This window comes from Hibiscus syriacus, unplaced genomic scaffold (assembly GCF_006381635.1).
Source record: "Hibiscus syriacus cultivar Baekdansim isolate YM2019G1 unplaced genomic scaffold, ASM638163v2 tig00110220_pilon, whole genome shotgun sequence".
NCBI lineage: Eukaryota > Viridiplantae > Streptophyta > Magnoliopsida > Malvales > Malvaceae > Hibiscus > Hibiscus syriacus.
The window spans coordinates 547042-566449 of NW_024062634.1; the positions used below are offsets into that span (position 1 = coordinate 547042).

General features: G+C 35.2%; 2 protein-coding genes and 2 pseudogenes across 2 annotated transcripts; 2 read left to right on the forward strand and 2 right to left on the reverse strand.

Annotated features, from left to right (window-relative positions):
• The first annotated feature begins 228 nt into the window (after window positions 1–228).
• Window positions 229–7237, forward strand: LOC120114061 (annotated as a pseudogene).
• Window positions 7238–10375: 3138 nt separating this feature from the next.
• On the forward strand, window positions 10376–12358 carry LOC120114144 (cytochrome P450 87A3-like). The gene is made up of 8 exons (XM_039135138.1): window positions 10376–10681; window positions 10802–11123; window positions 11194–11598; window positions 11675–11740; window positions 11811–11889; window positions 11963–12068; window positions 12135–12262; window positions 12333–12358. The coding sequence occupies exons 1-7, from the start codon at window positions 10485–10487 to the stop codon at window positions 12145–12147; spliced, it is 1188 nt and encodes a 395-aa protein (XP_038991069.1). The 5' UTR covers window positions 10376–10484; the 3' UTR covers window positions 12148–12262; window positions 12333–12358.
• Window positions 12359–13109: 751 nt separating this feature from the next.
• On the reverse strand, window positions 13110–15068 carry LOC120114081 (receptor-like protein 43). The gene is made up of 6 exons (XM_039135097.1): window positions 14963–15068; window positions 14634–14849; window positions 14464–14563; window positions 14337–14401; window positions 13448–13965; window positions 13110–13346 (listed from the first exon to the last, which is right to left on the reverse strand). The coding sequence occupies exons 1-6, from the start codon at window positions 15066–15068 to the stop codon at window positions 13110–13112; spliced, it is 1242 nt and encodes a 413-aa protein (XP_038991028.1).
• Window positions 15069–15478: 410 nt separating this feature from the next.
• Window positions 15479–18516, reverse strand: LOC120114082 (annotated as a pseudogene).
• Between the last annotated feature and the right edge of the window lie 892 nt (window positions 18517–19408).

Consider the following 19408-nt stretch of genomic DNA (forward strand, 5'->3'; position numbering starts at 1 on the left):
TCGAATGATTTCACGTGTCACTGGTATCAAATGTCACCATCCAATCGAATGATGCCAGATATCATTACTATCTTTCATAAAATAACACAAGGACCTTGTATTTGACAAAAAAAATTCAGAGTCCAGAATTGAGTCCAATTCCAAGCCATCACCTCGACGGAGCCCATACATCCCTTGGGCCAACAAATACGCGAAAATGTTTCAACAAAATCCAAATTCCCGCTCATTTACGCTCCTCACTCTCACTCTCACTCTCACTCTCCGTCCCTGACCCGGAGAAAAACCCTTTCGAAAATTTCCAGAAAGAAAGAGAGTATTGAAAAGACCCAGTATTTTTCATCTAAAACAATGAGAGAAGAAGAAATAGAGAAGCTCCGAGGCGTAATTCGAGACTGCGTCAGCAAGCATCTTTTTCCTCCGCCATTTTCTTCGCAGACAAAGTCGCCGCCATTACCAAAGACCCCGCCGATATACATGCAAGCTCAAGCTCTCTTCCTCGGTCGCCACTTCCGTCGCGCTTTCCATCTCCTTAACGCCTCCCAAATCGTCCTCCGTGATCTCCGTTTCCGATACCTAGCCGCCAAGTGCCTCGTAAGCTCATTTGACATTTTCCCTAAAAGGATTATTCTTTGTTCTTATTATTGTTATTTGTTTCTTTTGCTTCATTTTGATAAAAAAACATGTGAGTATTAATATATTTATTTTTTTAAGTGTTCTTTTGTTGATTAGCCATTTAGAGAATTTTGAAAATGTGTTTTTAGGTTGATCGAGGGTTTAGGTTGTTGGGATATAAGTTTTTTTTTTAATTAATATCTTTTGGATTGAAATTTTTTGATCAGGAGGAGCTCAAGGAGTGGGATCAGTGTCTTTTGATGCTAGGAGATGAGAAGCTTGATGAACATGGGGATGCTTATGACATGAAAGATAATAGCGCCATGTACTTGGACAAAGACGGGGAAGATCGTGAAATCAATGTAAATCTCTTATTTTATTGTTTTGTTGGTTGCTACATTTCTATGTCTGCGTTTCTAGTGGGTTGTTTGGGAATCTGGGAAATTTGGTCACTTGGGTTATGGTTGAGTTGTTTATAGTGTCTTTATAGTATTTTAATTTTAACGATGTTTCTCCAATTAACACTTTATAGAAAGAGAACATAACTCATAAATTTTCTAACAGATATCTTCAGCAATATACTTTTTAAGAGGAAAGGCATATGAAGCTTTGGAAAATCGTGCTAAGGCTCGACAATGGTATGTACATTTAAATGCATTCAAGCAAAAACGTAATATCTCCTGAGCCAAATTATTTTCTCTTTTGTTATTAGTGGTCAGTGCATTTCATCCAAAAGAGGACTGAGGGTTTATATTTTGTATTCATTAACCTATACAAGTTATGTATTTTATGATACTATCCTGATAATTAAATAATTAATCAAAGAACAAAAGGATGCATGATATGCATTTATTACATAATATGGCTCTTATGTAAAGAATCTCAATTAGATGGCATACCACAAAAATTTTAATTTAACTCGAGGATTGTTGTGTTTGAAATATAGAGCCATTAATTTTGTGCTTTTGAGAATTGAGATTCCTTTTATAGCTTATATGCACCCTTGAAGAAAGAGTAGGCGCCGGTAAAGGAAAATGCTTAGGCTGGGAAAATTTTCATAGATGAAAATCTCCTATATTTTCTGCTCAGTTTGATGCTGAATAGAGAGTTAGTCCTTATTTTGGAGTCTGGACAACTAGCTTCTTGGTTTATTCCTTCATTCTACCATTTTAACAAAATGACGATGATTTTCATATTCGTTTGTGTAAAGCTTTTCTGCTATTGGGATAGACACAGCTATATTTTTACAATTTCTATGCAGGTATCTTTTTTTTAGCTTGGTTTTGTTGAAAAGAATGTATATATTGGTTGAAACAATTATAGATTATCTACATGATTATGCTTATCTCAGGTACAAAGCTGCTATCAAAGCTGATCCTTTATGTTATGAGGTATGTATGGGATGTTATGCTAGTTGTCAGCTGTTTCATTCTTTTGATTTATTTCATGATTGTATGCCTGTAACTTTTCAGGCTTTGGAGTGTCTAATTGAAAATCACATGCTTACATGTGAGGAAGGTAAGATACAACAGTTTTATTTTTGTTCTCTTCTTGTCATCATCACGTTGAATAGATCCTTGAAGCTTTTTATGTACTCAACTCTCAAATTATTTTCATCAGATGGAGCTATAATTTTTTTTCTTTTGCTACCGGATTACAGAAACAAGTCTGCTTTCTTCATTGCAATTTGGTCCTGAAGATGGATGGCTCTTTTTCTATTCTTGCTTGAAAAAGGTAATGGCAACCTGAACTCTTTCTGTTTTGAAATATAAACACTTCAGATATCCTTTTATATTTGTTCATTTGTTTGTCTTGTTAGCAATCACCAGTTTTATTTTCTCACTTTCTTTGGCTTTTCTTATGCTCTTTCTCCCTCTCTCTCTATATATATATTCAATGCAGAATTACAAAGAAAATGTAGTAGAAGCCAAATTTAAAGAGCTTGGAAAGGAAAGTTCTATAACTAACTTTTCTAGCCCATCCCTGATGTGTGCTTTAAAAGACAACACTGATCTTTTGGCATGCAAAGCTGAATATTACCAATCTGGAGAATATCAAAAATGCTTTGAACTAACTTCTGCGTAAGCTAAATTTGCACTTGTTTTTAATTTTTTAACTAGTAAATTCACAGGCATCCCACACATGATCAACTTTTTATGATAAGGTAGATGCGTATTTTTATCATGTCATATATAGGGTTTATAATTTTATGAGGACAAAACAGAATTGATTGATCTGGTTTTTTCCCCCACTTTTTATTGCAACTTATTGAAATTTTGCAATAATAGAAAAAGGAAAAAGAATTAAACTATAAATCTTTTTAATCTGAAGTTCTGAACTGAAAGTGATTCTGAACTCTACCCAGGATGCTATTTAATTTACGCATCGTATTTTGCCTTGCAGATTGCTTGAAAAGGATCCTTTCCACCTGAAATGTACTGTGGTGCATTTAGCTGCGGCAATGGAACTTGGTCAATCAAATGAGCTTATCTTATGGCTAGCAGTTTAGTAAAGGATCATCCTCAAAAGTGATAATTGTAGCTGTGCATAAAATTTACTTCTCTTTTATGTTGACTTTCGATAGTGTATCACATTCTTCACCTGATTAGTACTTTATTATCAGGGCTTTGTCATGGTTTGCAGTAGGCTGTTACTACTATTGTATCAAGAAATACGATCAATCACGCCGTTATTTCAGGTATATATTTCACAAGATTATTAATTGACCAACATAATGGGTCCTGGAGCTTTATTTTTTAGTGATGTTAATCATCACCTGGTTTGAGACTACCAAAATCTTGCATTTGATAGAAAGGAAAGTACCTATAAAAATAAACTTCGTAAGATGTTTAGATGATAGTATTGCATCTTGGAATCACATGTGCTTTGAGAGGCTTAAACATTGTGGCCATTTTTCTTTTGTTTATTTAGAGATGTCTTGATAATACGAAATTGTTCTAGGGTAAAAGGTCTTATGGGTTGGCCATTGGTTATGTTTGTTAGTTTCTTGGCTTTGCTCATTATCCTTTTCCAATTTCACTGTTTGGTGGTATGCCATAGTTTCTTGGAGATTTGATGCCAGGTTGTTTAATGATTCACTTTTAATATAATATGCATTATACCTTTAATGTCTACATTTGTCTGTACCACTGGTAAAAAGATATTTTAGTTTTGATCTTATTAGGGTTTTGTTTGTTAGTTGCCCATTGTCCTGGTTGGTGATTTGTCATTTTTATTGGAGATTTGATGCCTGGTTGTTCAATAATTTAGTTTTAACATGCATTTCACCTTTAATATTGAGATTTATCCATACAACTTGTATAGAATTTTAGTTTTGAGACTCCCTTGGCAGTTGAGTTGACTGATATTGCTCCACTCTGTAGCAAGGCGACTAGTTTAGATGGAACATTTGCTCCTGCATGGATAGGTTTTGGAAATGCGTATGCTGTTCGTGAAGAGGGTGATCAAGCAATGTCAGTTTATAGGACTGCTGCTCGCCTGTTTCCAGGGTAATTTGTATTATTTGTTATTTCTTTGATCAGATTTTGCTTTATGCTGAAGCTAAAAAGCTATATATTTTCTATAGTACCCTAGTTGGTCAATGGTTCAAATGCCTGCAGTTATACAAAAAAAAAAGACTATGTATTTTCTGTAGTTCTTTTTTACCTTTTACCTTTATTTCCTTGAACCTTTGTTGGCACCCATAATCATCACTCTTATTCTTTCCTGAAATGGTGTTTCCCAATATTTGATTGACATTACTGCTTTTCAGATTTCTTTTTCCTGCTAAACTGGAGACTGCAAGTTCTATGGTTTTCTCCTGTTTCTAAAACTTGCTATCTCACATTGTAGTCAGTGTCAAAATAAAATAAGTTATGTATTCTGATTAACATATGGTTGTCATTATCCAAAATCTCCCCCCAACCCCTTTTGTGTTGTAAGTGTAGTCGAAACCATCTTATCATTTATGGATTGTCCTTTTACAGGTTGAATCTTGATATTCTCTTATTCCAGGTGTCATTTGCCAACTTTGTACATTGGAATGGAATACATGCGGACTCACAGCTTCAGGCTTGCTGAGCAGGTGATTGTCATCTTGTAAACTTGGGCATGTTATGATTTTGACCGAGCCTGGTGAAGGTTAAAGAATTATCATTGCTTGTGTGACGCTTTTTTGGACTTAAAACTTCCCAGTAATTGGTATAAGAGGTTTTTTCTATGGACTCTTTGGAAAACTCTAGGCTTCTGAAGATCATTTATTTTGCAGAATAAATTAACCACACCGTAAGAGCTGGTTACTATTACATTATTTCTGAGAGAATCTGTAGAAATACCATATTACATGGTTTGTATGTTAAGAGTTTACTTCAAACAAACTCAAGGAGGTAGGCATAAGGACTCTAAGAATAGCCTTGATGTTGGGGAGGCCGATTAATGTTTCATGACAAAGTACTTATATAACAGCTAGTATCAATATTAAGGATAAGGATTCAGTCCATTTTAGTTTTTCATCCATCAATTTTCAATACAGTGATAATTACCATTTAAATGTGTATATAAAAGTAATCAATGAGATCCTAACCCAGATATTGTCATTATTTTCAAGTACCTGAAAATTGCCATGTGATTGTGCATTGTGCCATATTCCCAACTGTTAAGGGAGATTGCACTTAGAGCTATATTCTGTAGAACTATAAAATTTCTTAACATTGTGCTTGGATTTTCAAGATTAAGTTTTGGAAACTGAAGCTAACACTAGAAATGATGATGTCTCCATCATTTCTTGAATCAGCAGAACTGGTGTGAGTTGATAGTTTGGCTTCCAAAGCATACTGGTTGACAAGACGAAAGAAATATTTTTCTATAGTTTTATTCATCATTGTGTTTCTCGTTTTGGTGTTGTGGCTGCTTCTGTACTGCTAAGTTTTCTTTGCTTATAATCATCTCTTTTGTCTCTGTTTCATTTCAATTATTTTTTCTTAGTATCTTCAGAAATCGTAATTTCTTGTACGATTAAAATTTTTGACATGGGTATTGCTTTTCAGTTTATCATGCAGGCAAAGGCAATTTGCCCTGCAGATCCACTGGTATATAATGAGCTTGGAGTTGTTGCATATCATAAGAAAGAGTAAGGATAATGCACCTTATCATAGTTGGATTTTTGAACTCGTTGAAGCCTGTTTGTAAGCTAGATAGATTCATACTCTTATGTTCGACACTGAGAACCAGGGAACAATCTAAAATGTATTTATTTCCATTGAACTGCGGTCAACGGATTAATACTTAAACTAGGAGGTTTTTCTTTTTCAAACATGATTTTATAGTACTTGTTTACCTGGCGGGTAGTTATCTCATGCAACATAATTTTTTATTTAAATTGTCATTCCATTGTATAAGTATTTTTGGTAAAGATGTCATTGCATGTCTACCATATTTTAAAGTTACGTTTTCTACTTTTAGTTCTTTAAAACAATATTTTTGTTTCAAAACTTGCAGGTATAATCAAGCTGTTTGGTGGTTTGAGAAAACATTGGCTCTTATTCCGAACCCATTAAGTGAAATGTGGGAACCAACTGTGGTTAATCTTGCCCATGCTTATAGGAAACTAAAGTATGCCTTTTTAACGTTTTTATAACTCTATGCTACAATCAATTTTCTTCCCTATTAACTCCACAGTAATGTTCATGCTTTTTCTGAAACATTTCTATCTTTTGATCCAAATCTTCCGTTAGAAAGAATTATAGATACTGGTTTGATTTCAGTGGTACTAGTTTGCAAAAAGACTTGTGCTGAACTCGATCTCTTAAGACTAGTTATATGGGATATCATGTATCAGGATGTTCCACGAAGCAGTCACATTCTACGAGAAAGCACTTACATTATCAACTAAAAGCTTGAGCACTTATGCTGGTCTTGCATACACATACCATTTGCAGGTCAGTCCACCTTGTCCTACATAATGGAATTATGGAATTTATATCTTGTAACAGATGCATTAAGAATTGAATTTGCCTATTGTTTTATAGACCATACATGAAAATAATGTTTTTAAATTTGTGATTAGCTGAGATTACTTGCTTCAGAACTTAATAAACTAGTAGGAAATGAAATTTAACCTGTAGGTATCTGTTTATGGTAGAATTTTCGATGTGTATATGATTTTTTTTCAACTCTTTGCAGGATAAGTTTAGTGATGCAATTACGTACTATCATAAGGTCAGTAATCTAAGATTCATTTGCACGTATTTTATTTGTAATGTGTTAGACCTTTCCATCTCCATGCTGCATCTCCTTTAGCTCAGTACAATGACTTTTGGTATTAAACTCATGATAGTTTTCGATTTACTGTAAGATTGTTGAAGAAACTGCTTTGTTGTTGCATTTAACCTTTCTCGGTCCCAAATCCCTGAATTTGTTGTTCTTATTGTTTCTTTCCCTAACAGGCTTTATGGCTGAAACCAGATGATCCGTTCTGCTCTGAAATGTTAAATGTGGCTCTTGCCGACGAATGTCGACAAGGCGTTGACCCTAAAATCGATCCCTACTGAAAGAAAAGGTTAAAGCTCCATATCATTATTTTTTTTAATATTGTTTGTATCATTAAATGTAATATTTATGCAACGTTGATATCACATACTAACAGATTTTTTAATGGAAAAGGGTGTTATATGGCACTTTTAACTGATTTCTTGCCTATACTTGGAATATTTAAAAAAAAAGAAAAATTAAAAAAAAGTTCTAACAATTTATTTGCTTAATTATTACAAAAGATACAGATGGGTTGAAGATGAAAATAAAAATAAGTAAAGCAAATATAAGATGAGCAGTGATTTATTTTAAGTGGGGGAATGTAATGGGCAGGCAGAGACAGAGTCTGAAGTGGATGGACCTTTCAATAGGCCAGCAACTAGCTGTGCAGGGTCATAGTATACCTCCACTTCTTCTGCCTCTAGATTTTCATCAACCTGTTCAAGTTAACACCATAATTAGACGAATATATTTGTTTAGACATGGACAAGTATAGCACAAATCGAGTAATTTATGTGATAAATGAATTATTATTATTTTTTGAGATTATGAGTTTTAGTATAAAAAATGTTAGGGGTGTGAGTGTTTAATGTTAAATGATTAAGAGTTATTTTTAAATAGATACGTACGAGGTTTAATCTATTAATTATTAAATTCCTCTTTTTATAACAAATTTTGTATTTTTAAATTTAGTCTTCAATTTTTCATAATTTTCTTATTTCTTTATTTCATCATTTATTTTAAGTTTGTTTTTATCAAATTTGAACCACATGATCATATACCATAGTAGAATACCTATATAACTCTAATTGTTATTTTTTCACTTAAAACGTACTTTTTTTTACTCATTTAACTTTGTATTTTACTTAATTTAATCTTTTGACTACAATTGTTTGAAAATTCTTTCTTCCTATCAATTTCTCAACTCTTCGTCATAATAATATAAATAATTATAATAAAATCCATAAAAAAACTTGAATAAATCGACTCGAAAAATTTCAAGTTAAGTTCGGGTAGTAAAATATAATTGTAAACTTAGGACTTAAGCTTTTAGATCTTTTATAAATCGGTATTTTTAGATCTCGACCTTTTAGTCCCCGAATTTCGATTAGAATTTTATTTTTGACATAATTAATTAAAATTAATATTAGAGTCTCTATCTTAGGCTTGATTTCACATTTAGTCCTTTAATTAGGTGAATTCTTAATTTGATCTTCGCTTTTGCTCGAGGTTCTAATTTAATTATTCGAAATAAGATTTATTAAAATTAATGATATAGCCTCCACTTTTAGTTAGATTTCAAACTAGTCTTTTAATTTAGGGAATAATTCGAGGTGACCCTCGCTTAAATGCTCGAGGGACCATCTCGGTTATTTGATTAAATAAGTGATTATTTGATTCAATAAGTGATTAAAATCAAACAGGATTAATATTAGAATCTACACGTTTAGGTTTGAGCCCCTAGGTTCTTTAATTTCATTATTTGACACCTTAAGTTAGAAAAAGACTTAATTTACTTTTAGTTTAATTAGGATGAATAAAATTTTGTTTGATATCATTTTATTTTTTACTCTAAGACAATGTTCACTTATTAAGGAATTAATAGTATATCTCCCACAATCATGCATAGGGGGTGACTATTTGTAATTCCCGAAATAAGTCGACATTCTTTTCAAGACCTCATCATGATTTTTAAAATTAAGGCAATGTTCGGTTATTAGGTACAATAGCTAATCTTCCGCGTTTATGCTAGGGGGCGAATGCTATCGGCCCTAATAAACGAATACCATTTTCAACTTTTTGCATCCGTAATGATTTTTAAATTAAATAAAGATCGAACTCAAAATTTCTAATTTTAAATATAGGGTAATCAACTATATACCAATTTTTGGGCGCTTGTGGGGGTGTTAATCCTTTCCCACGTATAACCGACTCCCGAACCTGATTTATGGATTTTCGCAGACTCCAAAACTCGATATTTTGATAAAAATAAAATATTTTATTAAAATCACCCGATTTTTATGGTGTTCCAATCGCACCTTAAATGATTGGTAACGACTCCTCACTTTTTGAAATTTCTTTTCAAAGAGAAAACCCCGAGTCGGTATCGATCTTTCCTCACCCTCGCAAAAAACGGTGTCCACAAATGTCAAATGATTGAAAGTTATCTTTAAACAAATACTATCTCGTACTTACCCAAAATTAATAAATAAAAAAAAAGAATGAGAAACCTTAGGTAGCAAATTATGTTAAAAAAGATAAATTTAAATTTGGATATTATCGATTAAAGACTTCAAGAATCTTTGAAAGTGGAAATATTAAATTTAAATAATAATTGCAAAGATTTTAATTATACAACCAGCAGTCTCTTCATGACAGTCTAAGATTTAATTCAGTTTTATAGGTAAGATGCCAAAATTTTAATTAGTTTAATTATTTTAATTACTAAATAATATTGTTTGATGTGAATTTATTTTTTTTTATTTTGAGAGGAATATAAAATTGCGTTAATAAGAAATAATGTCTTGGAGTTGTACTGGTTTACAATTTACACCAATGAGATGACACCGACCTAGCATTGTATATTAGCAAAAAAAATTATTTAATTCAAGTTGATATTAGATATTGAGCAACCTCTTTCTATCTCTTACAAAAAAAAAAAATTAAACGGGTAATTATTTTATACATAATTTGTAAAAATATAATTTATCTAATTAATGTTAACTTTAAAATTTAAAATATGATCTCTTTTAAAACCCTAAACTCCTATTAAGATAAATGACATTATTTTTTAAATAAAAAATTTATATAACTTTAGCTGAAAATGATATCATAAAAATAATGTTCGACATCTATATAGAATAATTATATGCAAAACATATCGACGAAATACTAGATGAAGCCCGTTGTGTTAAAGAATTGGCGATAGTCTAGTACGGAGATATAATTTTATATTAGAGGACGAACTTCTAAAGTTTTATAAAAGAACGAACTTATAAAATTTGAAAGGAAAAAATTGAAAGTACTAACTCCCCCAAATGTACCGGACGCATATTTTGGCATTTTGGAGAAAAAAATAAACATGTTTCATGCGAGAGAAAGTAGACAACAGAGAAGTTAAGACCTAGTTTGTAAATGAAGACAAATAACAATGAGATGCATAAAGTTTTATAGATTAAATTTTACACCGACCAACTTGTATCAAACAATCTCTATTTTTAGAATATAATAATTAATCTCATGGAACAGTTGCATGCATCGACTTCCTATTTAAGTAGGGCTTCTCATGGCTTGTGAGAATCACAATACATGTACATATGATTTAGATATTTGGTGTACCAGAGATGTTGATGCTGTGGATTGGAGCTTTGGTTCTGATTATATGCATCGCTCGTTGGGTTTACCAGTGGAGAAACCCTAAATGTAATGGCGAACTCCCACCTGGTTCAATGGGATTTCCACTTGTTGGCGAAACTCTTCAGTTCTTCAGCCCCAGCACGAGTTCCGACGTTCATCCCTTCGTCAAAGACCGGAGGGAAAGGTCAGATACATCTCCATTGCTTAACATGTTATTTAGTTGCAGGCAGTGGTGGACCGAGGGGACGATCCTTTAATTTATTTTCATCCTCCTAAAATAGTGTAACTTCGTCTCTGGTCGTAGATATGGACCAATATTCAAGACCAGCTTAGTGGGGCAACCGGTGATCGTATCGTCGGACTCCGATCTCAATCACTTTGTGTTTCTTCAAGAAGGGAAATTGTTTCAGAGTTGGTATCCGGCTACATTCACAGAGATCTTTGGACGTCAAAATTTGGGTTCCTTACATGGCTTCCTGTACAAATACCTCAAGAACATGGTGCTTAGTCTCTTCGGACCCGAAAGCCTCAAAACGATGCTCCCTGAAGTCGAGCGAATGGCTCGCCGGAGGTTACAATGCTGGTCGGTCCATGACACCATCGAATTAAAAGAAGCAACCGCTAGTGTGAGTAACTAGTAAAGTTTCAGGATCATCAGAATGTAGTCTAATGAGTAATGACACATTTTCCTTGTAGATGATATTTGATCTAACGGCCAAAAAGCTGATAAGTTTTGACCCGGAGAATGCCACTCAGAATCTGAGGGACAATTTCGTTACCTTCATGGAAGGATTGATCTCCTTTCCCTTGAATATTCCTGGTACAGCCTATCACAAATGTTTACAGGGAAGGAACAATGCAATGAAAATGCTAAAGAACCTGCTAAACGAGAGGCGCCGGGCAATGCCGGGGAAAAGCCGAGGCGACTTCTTCGATTTCGTACTCGAAGAACTCGAGAAAGAGGACACAGTCTTAATGGAGGCAATCGCTCTGGATTTGATGTTTGTTCTACTGATTGCAAGCTATGAAACAACTTCCGTGGCTCTAACTGTAGCAGTACAATCCCTTTCCGACCACCCTTCAGTTCTGAAAAAGCTAAGGGTATGCTAATTATCCCCGAATCTCGAAAATCCGAATTTTCTGAACAAAACAAAACTAAGTATTCCCAATCTTCCAGGAAGAGCACGAAGCAATTCTGGGCTGGACTGGAAAAGAATATAAATCAATGACATACACATTCCAGGTGAAAAAACTGTCCTTTAAACGTGTGTTAAGGATCTATTTGTTTCCATACTGACAAGTGCAAGTTACAGTTCATCAATGAAACAGTTAGACTTGCAAATATAGCTCCACTAATCTTCAGAAAAGCACTAGAAGAAATCCATTTCAAAGGTATGCTTCGAGACCTATTTCTTCCATTGTTAATATGAAAGCTCATAACACATCAAACTTGGTGATAATGCAGGATATACCATTCCAGCTGGTTGGGCAGTAATGGTCAGTCCCCCGGCTGTGCACTTGAATCCAGCAATATACCAAGATCCCTTGACCTTTAATCCATCGAGATGGGAGGGGGGTTCAATACTGGAAATTCCATTTACCTACAATTTTCCTCGAAACTCGCTTGTTTTAACTGCGCAAGGGACATAAATGGAGCCTCCAAGAATTTCATGGCATTCGGTGATGGGATGAGATTCTTTATAGGAGCAGACTTCGCCAAAGTGCAGATGGCCGTGTTTCTCCATTGCCTGGTTACCAAGTACAGGTAAGAGCAATTACAACATGTTCTACTTGTGGAAAGGACTAACGCTCATCGAAATTGCTGAACGTTTCAGGTGGGAACCGATCAAAGGCGGGAATAGTGTGCATTCTTTTTTATAGAATGCTTAACATGAAGTTGAACTGTTTGCCCTTGGTTGGGGGAATATGATCAAAGCTCACATGGCCAACAAAATACAAACATTTAAAAACAGAATACAACCAGGCACTGATGAGCAATTATCTCCTCAATGGTATTTTTTTCTTGAATGTCCTTAAAACTTTGTTGCCTGCTCTTTGAACCATTCCAACAAGCCATTCTAGTTTCCTGATTGTCATATATATCCTGCTGAAAATCCGAACACCACTCCACATCCATAACTCTTCATCACGATTTTCCAATCCAATCCTGATTCAGAATCAGCTTCTTCTTCATCAAAAGTTGATGGTAGTGGCTTGTGTTTAGCTTGTTGTGCTGTATGTTTTTATGTATGTATATCTTTACCACCTCAATGGTTATACTCTTTTTCCTTCATTGGATTGGGAGGTTTTTTAATGAGGTTCTTGAGGTGGTGTACTTTGTTATCCTATTTTAATACAAAGCACCTCTTTCAAAAAAAAAAAAAAAAGTTGATGGTAGTAGTGGTTCATTTGGCCACAGCTTTTCGAAACTGGAAACCCGCACAATCCTGTATTGCCAAAGTAGGAATCTTTCTGAAAGGTATTGAATTGTTTCCCCTTAGGAATTGGCCCAACAAGCTGGTTCTCCGAGGTTTAGCGCCGAAAGAAAATTCAAGTCGGCAAACTGCGAAGGAATTTTCCCGATAAGCTTGTTGTCAGAGAGATCTAAGGATTCAAGTGCTGTCATTTTCCCTAATGAGGAAGGAACGTGACCCAGTTAAATGGTTATGAGAAAAATTGAGCACTTTGAGAGATAAAAGGTTTCCGACCGTTTCCGAAATCGATCCTTCGAATCGGTTGCTTGACATATCAATGGTTGCAAAAATAGTGAGAGTTATCTCGAGTTCGATGTTCACATCTTTCATTGTGATAACCACAGAATCTTCGTTGTAAGAACTCCTGTATCCCATCTGAACTTGAGACAAATTCATCATAATTTTGAAATTTTTGAAGTATGATGTTGGGAGAATTCCAGAGAACTCATTATAAGAGAGATCTAATATTCACAAACTCCAGAAATCCGATCCATTTTCTGAAGGGCTTTTCGACCATGGAAATGATTGGAGCGCAAGGCAAGAACCTGTAGCCGAGGAAGAATTCCTAACCAGTGGGGAAAGGTGCCATTTATCTTATTGTTTCCGAGATTCAGCACTTCCAAATGCTGGCAGTTAACCAAGGATTTAGGGACTGGCCCTTCAAAATCATTGTCGTTGAGGTTAAGTCTATTTAACATGTAATCCTCAACATAGAAATCAGGGATGACTCCATGAAAATGATTCATATGCAAATATAAATGACGAAGTTTTGCATAGGCCATACATGTTGGAATTGCTCCACTCAAGTTGTTATTAGACAAGTCAAAAGTATTCGAATCAAACCCGATATTGCACATAGAAGATGGAATTGCTCCTGTCAATCTGTTGTTTGAGATTAAGAAGACTTTTGTAGAAAGTGGTGGTACTAGCAGTTGCCCTTCTAGCAGGTTGGAACCAAGATTAAGCGTTTCAACATTCTTCCATGGATAATATTCTACAGTTGTCAACAAGTTGTTCGAAAGATCAAGGGCTTGTAGGTTGCTTCCCCAAGTTGTATTCTTGTTCAGTACTTCGGCCTCGAATGTTGTTGTTTGAAAGATCTAAACGAATCAAACTCTCTTGAGTTGTCACGAAATTTGAAAGTTGGGTTGTATTACAAGAAGACATGAGCAATGTCATAAGACCGGGCAAGACGAGTAACGTTGTTGATGTTGCTGAATGATAGAGGACCTTTGTGTGAAAGATCCAGTTCTTGAAGATTTGTAAGGTTTACAAACATATTGGCCTCGATGAATCGGATTTTATTGTGAGAAAGGTCTAGGGTCACCAAGCGGGGTAGATTTCTTACAAAATTTGGGAACTCACTTGTGTTGCAAGAAGAGAGGTTTAATGTCGAAAGATCTGGCAAACAGTAATTGGCATTGCTTGCACTGGTGAATGATAACAAAGCGTTATATGAGAGATAGAGTTGCTGAAGTTTACCTAACCTTACCTTGATAGTTTGTGCAATTCAAAGTTGCCACTCAAATTATTTGAAGATAGATCAAGAAGTGCAAGGTTCACAAGTTCGGAAATCGGATCCGGAATCGGACCTGTGAGATTGTTATTACTAAGGGCCAACCTACCCAAGATTGAAGAGAAACAACCAAGAGGGTACCCTACCACTCAAAAAGTAGTGATCAAGGAGTAGATCAACAAGACGTGAAAGCCCACCAACTTGAGAAGGAAGAGAACCGAGCAAGTTATTATAAGAAAAATCTAGTAATTCAACTTGTGGGAGGTTGAAAATTGAGAATGGAATAAGACCACTGAATTGATTATGTGAAAGAGCTAAAGTTTTGAGTTGTGTGAGGTTGCTAAGAGATGCTGGAATTGGACCTGTTAAATTGCAATCAGAAGATACAATATCTCTAAAGACGTAAGATCGCTGAACTCCGATGCTATCAGGGAGGAGTTGAAATCATTATAGAAGGGAAAGCTCTAGCAGATGCCGAAGGCTGAAGAAAGTGCTGTTAGGGGGATAGGGCCAACAAGGCAGCTGCAACTAAGATCAAGGCCGATCACGTTCCCTGTTTCAGTATAACACTTTAACCCCATCCCACAAACAACAATCTGTTCCTCTATCCCACAACGAAAAGTTGTTGTTGAATTGAATCAAGGCATCGCTTTGGTATCAAGGACACGACGGCTTTGTTTGAGCAGACGAATCATAGGCAAAGAAGTGGAAAAAGAGCAGAAAATACAATGGTATTAACTACATTTTCATATTCTCGCAGGAATGACAAGTGGAACAATAAAATGTGAAGGTTGAGATATAACAAGTGGAATGCATGTACTTGTACTAAGCAAACAATGGCAGCCATTTTCCTTTTTATTATGTTTGATAATACAATAGCAGCCATGTTGACATTTCTTTTTATAAACCACGTTGACAGTATGTTCGATGAATTTTAAAATTATTTGAATTAGTACTATTTGTTGTCACAAAGTCAACAGGTATGCTCCATTAATTTTAAAAGTATTTATGAAACTCGAGTTTAAATCACATTCCAAAATGCCACCATCGACAACACCGATCCCCGACTTTTAGTCCCGCTTAGTTCGAGCAACATCCAGAAGAAACTGATTCAAACGCCGACCGAATATCGTCGTAGAGAATGATTCATTGACATGCTGCCTAGCCTGTTCTCCCATTCTCTTGCCCTCTCTGGGTCTTGAATGAGTTTAGCCATGGCCAAAGCAAAGTCCTTTGTGTTGGATCACAAAGAAACCCGGTTTCCCCATTCTTAATTGTTTCCACAGGACCGCCGCTATTGCATGCTATGATGGGTTTGTGTGCTGCCATAGCCTCTAATGGAACGATGCCGAAGTGTTCATCCTACATTGAATCGGAAATTATCAAATGTTAAAATGTACTCTTCTTTAGTCAGTATAACCACTTTGTGAAAATGATAGACGGAAACGTACTGTAGGTGTATAAAGGACACACAGGCATTGAGAGAGTAGAGAATTCCTTTCTGTAGTCGAGCAAGATGTAACAAAATTAATCCGATCTGCGACTCCTTTCCTCTCCGCTAAGCTTTTGAGCTCCTTCAAGTACTCAACATTTTCCCTTAGGCGTTTATCATATCCACCTAAAAATTAAAACAATAAAAAGTAAAAATACAGACCTCAGTTGAAGTATAGAAAATAATGTGAAGTTCTATCAAAAAATGTGAAGGAAAAATTCCATCCATGCACAGAATCCATCTGTCGGCACAAATTTATGGCAATACTCGTGTTAAAACAAGGAGCTTACCGGCAATGTCAACTCTGCATCAGCAAAGTTCGAACTTTGAACATTTTCTTCGAGGGTGTGAAGCATCGCAAAGCGGAAACTGCTAAATCTATGTTCTTTTTCCTTTCAAAGCGATTGGGAGAGAAAATTCAACCTAGCCATAGGAAACAAGAAATACTGTTCAGAGACATTCTTATGGTGGGAAGTTTTACGTAATTGAAGTAATGTCAGATGAGAGTTAAACAATTTCCCGGAACAGGAAAATAGGAGACCATGGGTGTACAAGTATGTTGGTTACTTGAAAGAACGGGGCTCATCGAACTGATTCACATTAACAGCAGGGTAAAGAACATCAGGTCTAATTCCTCGTGCATGAAGATGCTTAAATGTTTTTGCAAAGGTAGATGCTGTAAATCTGCTATTAACAAGTATCATCTGCCATCCCTGAATTTCGATTTCCAAAACATAACATAAAAGCAAATTATGATGAACTTACACTCCAAATTCCTTATTCTGTAGAAACAAATAGCCAGTATGCAGAAACCAACCTGTCGTCAATTCTTCTATAAAATCAATAGGTTTCCGGTATATCCTCCTCAGAAAAGTTGTATGTTGAGCAAGTAAGATCCGGAAAATGACAATAGAATACAACCTATAACAGAAAAGTAACGTCTGAGACAGATATCACGATACACGACAGATACAATAGAAAACAATTGAAAAAAGCTAATTTTATATACCTTGGTTGACCGTTTAAGTTTCAACAATGGGATGACAACAGAGACCTGGTCTGCTAGTATGAAGTCAAACGATGGCCACATGAACAGTAGACAAAGTGCAACAAAGATGCAGCAAGATATGCACATATGGCATGAAGACGATAGAAAATATGCCAAGGCAGGAAGTCACCGTATACAGTAACTGGAAAGATACCTGTAATTAAACTTTAGTTAAACCAGTGAGTTACTATGAACAAAAGGCGTTATTCAGATATCAGACATTCTTCCTCTTTGCGCCAATGATGCTCGAGACAGAAACCAAGTTGAATTCTATGTTCTGGTTCAGCTATAATCGAGCAATTATTGACTGTTACTAGTTCTAATAAGCTATATGCAACTAAATTTTCCAAAACTTCAAAATAAACTATGCTCTGGATGAAAATGTTCTCCCTCAGCCTGTTTATTCTAAACTCACAATCAAGTAGCAAAAATAATGGAAAACTAAATTACCGGCTCGGGTTTCCTCGAAGCATCGATCATTATCATGGTGAGCTGTGAAAATATGAACATTGTACCCATGGGATGCTAAATTCAACAGCCGCATCAACAATCAATCTCAGCTCCACCTTTAAACAAAAAAGGGTAAGTAATCCCTTTTTTTCAATTTGTAAAAAATAACAAGAATAACTTGCTATGGAACGTATTCATCGACAACGATCAAGCCTTTTTCCACTAAAATTAAAGCTTGAAAACCTATTCATCCACCGAAATTTACTGAAATAAACCTAAAAAATTGTATAAACATACAACTAATAAATAACTAATAAACAAACAATAGAAAATAAGAAAAGAAATTCTAATAGAAAAAGAGAATTGCCTATGCCAAGATCTGTGTAAACACTAATTTTTCGTTTGTTATTATTAAAATTATTATTATTTTAATATTATTATTAATATTATTATTATATTATTTTATATTATATATTATATATTACAAAATTTATCAGGCCCAATCCCGTTAGGCCCAACCAGAACCGGCCCAGACCAAAATGAAACCCTAAACATTTAGGGTTTCAGCTAGGGTTTCTAAACCCTAGCACTGCTGCCGCCGCCTCCAAGATTCCAGAAGAGCCCAGCTGCCGCCTTCAGGTGTTCCACCCCGCTGTAGCCACGACACCACCGCCTCTTCGAAGACTCCAGAAACACCACGCCGGCCGTCCACGTCGCAGCTATGGGGTGAGTCGCCACATAGTTTGGTGACTCACCAGAACTCATCTCTGGAACCGGTCCAACGAGAGCCTCGGTGGTGGCTATAAAAGCCACCCCACCTGCAAGAAAGAGAAAAAACCCACAGCCACAGAGAGCAACGGAGAACAAGAGACTACAACAACGACGAACAAACATAAAGAGGGACAGAGACGGAGAGAGAGACAGAAACAGAGAACAAAGAAACAAAAACAAAGAACAAATAACCCACAACCAGCAGTCAACAACAACGCAGCAACAAAAAAAAAGGGAGAGAAGAGAGGAAAGAAACTTACTCTGTCATCGGAGAACCCCAATCGTCGCCGGATACAACGAAAACCGAAGGTACTTTTGTAGATTTGCTCCGATTGGGAGCTTTTTAAGGAAAAAGAACACCGGAAACGGTTTTAGATCGTCCCGATCTATATTTTGGTGTATTTTTGTAATTTCCGGCCACCATTAACGGTGGCCGACAGCGGTGGTCGGAGCCCGGCAGCGGTAGCTGACCGGGACGGCTTTCTCTCAGTTTAGAGAGAAGCCAGAGAAATCTGCTCTCTCTCTGTTTGAGAGAGAAGAGAAAGGAAGAAATGAGAGGCTGGCCCGTAGGGCCAGCCGGTTTCGGGTATTAATACCCTCTCCCAAACGACGCCGTTTTGGGGAGGGTATTTCTGTAATTTCATAAAGGGTAAACCCCGTCCGCAGTCAGCCTAATTTGTAAACTTTACATTTTAGTCACTAAATTGAATTTATAATCCTTTTAATTCAGATATTTAATTTTAATTTTATTTATTTTAGTCCTTTATATTAAAATAATATATTTAGGGTAAATAACAGATTTAGTCCGTTAATTTTAATAATTAATATTTTAATCCCGAGTTTATATTTTTAATTTATTTTAATCTGATATTCGAATTTTAGATAAGTTTTATTTTAGTCACTAAATTAATAAAATAAGAAAATAGCATGTTTAATCCCTATAATTTTGATTAATTATGAATTAGGTTTTTAATTTTAATTTTACTATAATTTAGTCACTAATTTTAAATGTTTTCATTTATTTTACTGCACTTAAATATATCGTTCTAATTGTATTTTTATTGTTTTAATTTTACTTGTTTAAATATTTTATTATTATTATTAGTCATAATATATATAATAAAATAATTTATATTTTTTCAATAAATTATTTTAATATT

Excerpts from the sequence above, each read along its gene's own strand:
- LOC120114144 (XM_039135138.1), top strand. The coding sequence starts at position 10,485 with ATGTTGATGCTGTGGATTGGAGCTTTGGTTCTGATTATATGCATCGCT. Across the intron at positions 11,124-11,193 it reads TAAAAGAAGCAACCGCTAGT|ATGATATTTGATCTAACGGC; the intron begins GTGAGTAACTAG and ends TTTTCCTTGTAG. Across the intron at positions 11,890-11,962 it reads AGAAGAAATCCATTTCAAAG|GATATACCATTCCAGCTGGT; the intron begins GTATGCTTCGAG and ends GTGATAATGCAG.
- LOC120114081 (XM_039135097.1), bottom strand. The coding sequence starts at position 15,068 with ATGGGGTTAAAGTGTTATACTGAAACAGGGAACGTGATCGGCCTTGAT. Across the intron at positions 14,402-14,463 it reads GAATTGCACAAACTATCAAG|TGCAAGCAATGCCAATTACT; the intron begins GTAAGGTTAGGT and ends ATCATTCACCAG. Across the intron at positions 13,966-14,336 it reads CCTCTCTTCTTGCAACACAA|AATATTATCCATGGAAGAAT; the intron begins GTGAGTTCCCAA and ends TGACAACTGTAG.